The sequence below is a fragment of the Coturnix japonica genome, chromosome Z (genome assembly GCF_054131305.1).
Source record: "Coturnix japonica strain WE chromosome Z, WE-NBRP24, whole genome shotgun sequence".
Classification (NCBI taxonomy): domain Eukaryota; kingdom Metazoa; phylum Chordata; class Aves; order Galliformes; family Phasianidae; genus Coturnix; species Coturnix japonica.
The window spans coordinates 8,680,650-8,686,649 of record NC_140702.1 but is presented as its reverse complement, the minus strand read 5'-3'; the positions used below and the strand labels follow the sequence as shown (position 1 = coordinate 8,686,649).

Below are 6,000 nucleotides of genomic sequence, written 5' to 3'. Positions count from 1 at the left end.
ATGGTGTCTGGTGCAGAAGTGTGGATGGAGCAAAGTTGTGTCACTGCATTCCTTCGTGAAGAAAAAATGACATTCACCAATGCTTGCTGAGCATTTATGGAGACCAAGCAGTAAATGTGAGCACAGTGAGGGGCAGGGTGGTGTGTTTCAGTAGTGCTGACAGCAGCGTGAAATACAAGCCATGTTCCAGACAGCCATGCACAGCTGTCACACCACAAAACGAAGAGAGTCCTGATCAGTTCATCCACACAATGAACTACATCCAGAGCTACTATAGAAAAAATGTTTTTTTTTTTTTTTTCCATAGCTGAGAATTTGCTCTCTCAAATAGTATTACTGTGCTCTTTGTATCTGTTGCTGTTTCCACAGAAGTAAATGTAAGTACGGAATGCACTGCTGCTTGAAATCGGTGATCATTTCGTTCTAGCAGAGCTGCAGGACATGATCAGTACTAGGACTGAAATTATAAGTGTGACCTTGACTGATGGCATCCATTTTCCATGCTTTGCTATGATCCAGCGACCTCAGACAAACTGTTTCTAGCCAGGTGTGAGAGCCCTTCTTTGTTTTCTGGCTCCGAGCTTGCTTCCTGAGGTGCTTTTTGTGATAACACTCTCACTGATTTATGAAGGAGGCAAGTGATGGGTGCTACCATGTGACAATCAACATCACTTTGTGGGCATTTGAAAGCACCTTCCTTCGGAGCTGTTTGCCTCTGGAAGAGAGTGCTCAGAAGTGTTTACTGGTGGAAGATCGGGCCTGGGACTAAATAGCGCCAGCTTGATATGGGAAAACTGGGGAATGACACCGTCATGTCCTGTGGAAAACATGACAGGATGCAGATGGGCATCCCTGCTCCCTCTTATCTGCTGGCAAGGCCTGGTAGATGGGAACAAAGGAATTTCTGCCAAGACCCCAGAGCCAGAAGTTTTCACTCCAAGGGCAGACTCAACTACTTTGGATCCAAGCTGTCACTCCAAAGAGAGCTCACTCGACCACTTTGGACTTATAAGTTGGTACTACCATTGGAAATTATTGTCGTGGTCACCATCATCCTCAAGGGAACAACAACACCTGACGACCCACCACTACTGAAAATCAATGACTGAACTACAAACCTCTCTGGATCCATGGTGGTGACTATCTCCCTCCTGCTTCCTATAAAGACTCCTTGCTTCTATTTCCTATCTTTACTACCGCCTGCCTTCCCTTCCCCATCACCCTCCATCGTAATAGCGTCCCTCCTCCCCTTCTCCATCTCCCTGATTAAGACTTATAATAAAATGGCTGGACCAACATTTGAACCGTTGTTTCTTAATCTCACGCCACATATACATATATCAAAGAACCTTGCCTCCCTCCCATAAATTGGAGTGAGACACCAGGCTTTTGCTGTGACACTTCTGAAGCAGGCAACTGCCTTCATATGTTTAACTGCATGGATCCCTGCAATCATCCAAGTGTGGACACTTGTGCTAGCTGCATAAAACCCCACCTTCTCTAGTTCAAAAAACTGCAGTTGGATAACAGCCCCCTTCCCTTCCCTTCCCTTCCCTTCCCTTCCCTTCCCTTCCCTTCCCTTCCCTTCCCTTCCCTTCCCTTCCCTTCCCTTCCCTTCCCTTCCCTTCCCTTCCCTTCCCTTCCCTTCCCTTCCCTTCCCTTCCCATAAAGATCAGTAAATGCCTTGCTTATAAAGGACATGTTGATAGCAAATTAAAAGGAAAAAGCAAAGCGCGTGCTTCCCTCGCACCGTCGTGGTTCGACTCCTACTCTCGTCCCTCTCGCTCTGCTTCATTTGGTTCCATGTAGTAAATCACCGTTCCTCCTCAGATCGCTGCCCTCGTGTTTGCTCTCTGTTAGAACGATCTGCTCGCTCTCTGCCCTACCCCCTCCCTCGGAGCGCGTGGCCCGAGGCCGGCCGGGTCCCACGGCAAACGCCTTCATTTTCCTTTCCCCGCTCCTGTCTCTCCTTCTTGTTTTGCTTTTCCCATGTCCTGTGCCCCCTGTCACGGACTGATATCTAGGGATAACCCCGTGACACCACCCAAATAGCAGCAATACTCAGATTCATTCCTTTGCAATCCAGTGATGAGGATAAGCCACATGTTGCTGTTACAGAAATGCCGACGCTTTTGGAAAAGGCAAAATGGTGATCACATGAGATGGAAAATTTAAAATGGAACTCAATAATTTTATTGTACTTTTGGAAACCGAAATCAGAGGAACAGAGGAAGCAAAGTATGTTATCTGTGCTGTAGAGAATACATATACTGCTTCTTCAGTTCCAGATTGAAAAGCCAGATTTAGCCAAATTAGGAATCCCTGTACGGGATGGTCATCTAAATGCTAGGTGAGAAGCAATGTGTACACAAACAGGAAAGATAAGCACTGGGAGCTGGTGGTATCCGACATGTGGGGCTGCTCCCAGTCTGGGGGGCCAGCACTTGGGCTGCTTGTGCTGGTGTTTCCTTAATGCTGTTGGGTGCGCGCTGCCATGGACCTGCTGGTTTTTCTGGTGGCTACGGGACGCCTTATGGATGTTAAGTTGTAGTACTTGTGTGTGGCATGTGCAGGCTTGAGAAGGTGTGCAGGGACATCCAGGGATGTTCCACAAGTTGGCAGAGGCTCTCTCCCCTCCCCTGAGATGCTGCTGTGGCTGACTGTGTCCCCGATCTCCAGGCTGTCCACCTGTGAGAGAAGCAGAGCAGAAATACTGAGTTAGGAGGCTCCTTTCCCTGCATGACCCACTTGTCCCTGCTGACATGGCAAGTCCCTGCACAGAACCCAAAGGCAGCACTCAGTTCAATTATTGCTGCAGCCCTGTTCCCTCGTGCCAAGCTGCCAGAGAGCTGCTCGCTGTGAGGCACCCTCGTGCCCTAGCTGTCCATTGCAACAGTCCCTGACACACTCCAGCAGCTGCCTGGCCATGGCAGGGCTCAGCCTGCCACACTTCCCCACAGTGTGCACACTCCTGACCCTGCCTCCACTTACTTCACGCCTGCTGCCCACCACCTGTGTCTTCTCACCTTGCGCTGAAGGTTTCCAGGCACTGGAGATGCTGGAGGCAGGGACTCTGCCCCAGGAAATGATGTGCTCACAGGCTCCTTGCCTGCCACTGACATAGCATCTCTCTCAGAGGTGTCTTTCTCTTCTTGCCCATCTGTCAGAACAGCACTGGAGGTAGAAGAGGAAAGACAGCAGGGCAGGAATCTGCCCCATTTCCTGGCAGAGCTGGCCCTCTCTTTGCTGCCTTCAGCATCCAGCATGGCCTGAGAAGTGCCAGCACCTTTGGCACCATCGTCTGCTGCTTGCTCTGCTGCCAGTGAGCGTGATGTAGAGACCCTGTCAGCATCTCCGCTGCCCTCCTGAGCACTGGCAGCAGGTTGTGTCTCTTCCTCAGGGCCTTTCCCAGCCTTGGGGGCCAGCACCTGGGTTGTTCCTGCTGGTGTTCTCACAGTGCTGGTGGGTGCACGTCGCCCAGGCCGTGCTCGCTTCAGCCAGGGTCCTGGTCGTGTGGCTCCCATATGCACCCAGTATGCCAACCTGAGGGACTTGGGTGTCCTCTCTGCAGGCTTGAGGGGGAGTGCATGGACAGACAGATCTGCCTGCCAACCTGCAACCCTCTCTGCCGTATCCTGGTGCTGATGGTTGCCCTGAAGACGAGGGACAGCCACTCTGCTGGTGGTAGCTCCCACAGCATTGGCAGCTCTGCCTCTTGGGAAACTCCCGGAGGCTATTGGTGGCAGTGTGGGAACTCGTCCCCAGTTACTGGTTGCGTTCTGGGGCGCAGCTGGCAGTGGCACCACCCGCCGTGGGAGAGGTGGCAAGGCTGGCAGAGACTGTCTCCCTTCCATTCTGTCCGCCTGCAAGAGAAGTCAGGGGGAAATCCAAAGTTAGCACCCAGCTCACGGCCGCTGACACCCCGTTCCCTAGAGCAGAACGGTCACAGTCCGGCTGCACCCCCATCAGTCCCCACCACACACCAGCAGCCATCTGGCTGCAGCAGGCTCATCCTGCTGGGAGCGGTCCCACCTGCTGGTTGGCCGCTCCCCGCACTCGGGAAGACCTTCCCATTTCCCTTGGGCTCCCTACCTGTGCACGGCGGCTCCCAGAGGCTTGTGCTCTCACCGGGTGGGGCACTGGTGGAAGATGGATCCCACGAACAGACAAATCCTGACTCTGTCTGCCTGGCAGCACAGCTTGCTGCGGCCTGCGGCCCACCTGTGTAGGGAGAAGGAGGCCTGGGTTGCAGGTGGCTGCATTACCACCAGCGTCCCTGGCAAAGCCCCCATGAGGAGGCTGTTCCTGGGCACAGACAGCCCTGCTGAGCTGGGTCCTACTGCTCTCTGCCTCGGGGCACAGAGCTGTCCTGGGAGTTGGCTGGTGCCCAGGAAACGCCCCGGGGCAGGAGGAGCGGTGCCCTGGCCACAGGTGCTCAGGGCCCACCATGGCACCCCACCCGCTGCTGTGCCCCCTGCCCCGGTGCTTCGGGTGCCGTGGTATCCCTCTCCCTCCCAGCGCATCCCACACCTGGCGCTGTTCCCGCACACTTGGCAGTCCTTTATCAGCCTGGGAGCGGGCTTCCTGGTCTTCCTCCTTCGCCATCTCTGTATCTGCTCACTACAGGCACCCAGGGAATCTGCTACCTCCTCATGGAGCTGCTTGCTTGGGAATGAGCAGCATGGGGACTCTGGCTCCTAAAGGCACCAGGACACCACCATGTCACAATGGCCTTTGTGTGCGGCTGCCCGTGCATCACAAAGTCCCGGTAGTTACCATGGAGACCCCACACACCCTCCTGCAGCCCCCCACATGGTCAGCATCTCCATGGCTCCCTTCTCACACTATCACAGAATCTCTGGGGTTGGAAGGGACCTCTGCAGACCACTGGATCCAAGCCTTCTGCCAAAGCTGCGTGGTGCCATCGGCAAACTTGCCGAGAGTGCACTGAATGCCATCATTTATGTGACTGATAAAGACACTGCAGTGCACCACACCCAGGACTATCCCCTTCAATTCCTTACCCAATGAGCAGTCCACCCTTCAAATCCCTGTCTGATCAACTGTCAACCATGACATCAACTTAAAGAGAAGGATGTGGTGGGCGACCATATCAACTGCCTTGCAGTAGATTGATGACATCGGTTGTCTTCCCTTACTCCACTGATGCCGTCACTCCATCACAGAAGGCCTCCAGATTGCTCAGGCAAGATGTGCCCGTGGCAAAGCTGTGCTGGCTGTCTCAGATCATCTCTTCATCTTGTATGTGCCTTGGCACGGCAAGTTGGAGGATCTGCTCCATGATCTTCCCGGGCACAAAGGCGAGGCTCACGGGCCTGCAGTTCCCCATGTCCTCCTTCCTCTGCTTCTTATAAGTGGGAGTGATGCTTCCCTTTTTCCAGCCCCCACGGCTCTCACCTGTTAGCCTTGACTCTTCAAATACGATGGAGAGCGGTTTGGCAACTGCAACAGCCAGCTCCCTTGGGACCCTGGCATGAATGTCATCCAGCCCCGTAGACTTGTACACATTCCGTCTCATACGTTGGTTTCAGACTTGCTCTGCCCTTACAGTGTGGGGCAGTTTGCTCCCCCAGTTTCCACACAGATGTTCAGGTTCAGGGATGTGCCTATCCTGGCTGCCAGTGAAGACTGAGGCGACGTACTACCTGTAGTAGACCGCAATCTCCAGCTGTCCTTTATCAGACCCATCCCTAAGTTTAACCCACAGGTGCTTCACCTGTTCCCGACTGTTTCTCAGAGGCAGCTCCTCACAGGCTATCCGCTCCTTAACATAGAGGGAAACTCCCCCGCTCCTCCTACCTCGCCTGTCCCATCTACAAAATGGACAGCCCTCAATGATCAGATTCCTGTTACAGGAATCATCCCACCGTGCTTCTGTGATGGCAATAAAATCAAAGTTATCCAATGCACTGCAGTCTTTGACTCCCTTTACTTATTGCCCATGCACGGGTGTTGGTACTGAGGCACTTCAGCCGGGCT

General features: G+C 53.5%; 1 protein-coding gene across 1 annotated transcript; it reads right to left on the bottom strand.

Annotated features, from left to right (window-relative positions):
• Positions 1 to 2,177: 2,177 nt before the first annotated feature.
• LOC146753705 (uncharacterized) lies at positions 2,178 to 4,707 on the bottom strand. The gene is made up of 3 exons (XM_085528257.1): positions 4,093 to 4,707; positions 3,027 to 3,863; positions 2,178 to 2,688 (listed from the first exon to the last, which is right to left on the bottom strand). The coding sequence occupies exons 1-3, from the start codon at positions 4,603 to 4,605 to the stop codon at positions 2,470 to 2,472; spliced, it is 1,569 nt and encodes a 522-aa protein (XP_085384383.1). The 5' UTR covers positions 4,606 to 4,707; the 3' UTR covers positions 2,178 to 2,469.
• Positions 4,708 to 6,000: the final 1,293 nt, after the last annotated feature.

What these genes read in the sequence shown, in the direction of transcription:
- LOC146753705 (XM_085528257.1), bottom strand. Translation starts at nt 4,605, where the DNA reads ATGGCGAAGGAGGAAGACCAGGAAGCCCGCTCCCAGGCTGATAAAGGA. An exon ending in CTGGGAGCCGCCGTGCACAG is followed by an intron (nt 3,864 to 4,092) that starts GTAGGGAGCCCA and finishes CTTCTCTTGCAG; the next exon opens with GCGGACAGAATGGAAGGGAG. An exon ending in CTGGAAACCTTCAGCGCAAG is followed by an intron (nt 2,689 to 3,026) that starts GTGAGAAGACAC and finishes CTTCTCTCACAG; the next exon opens with GTGGACAGCCTGGAGATCGG.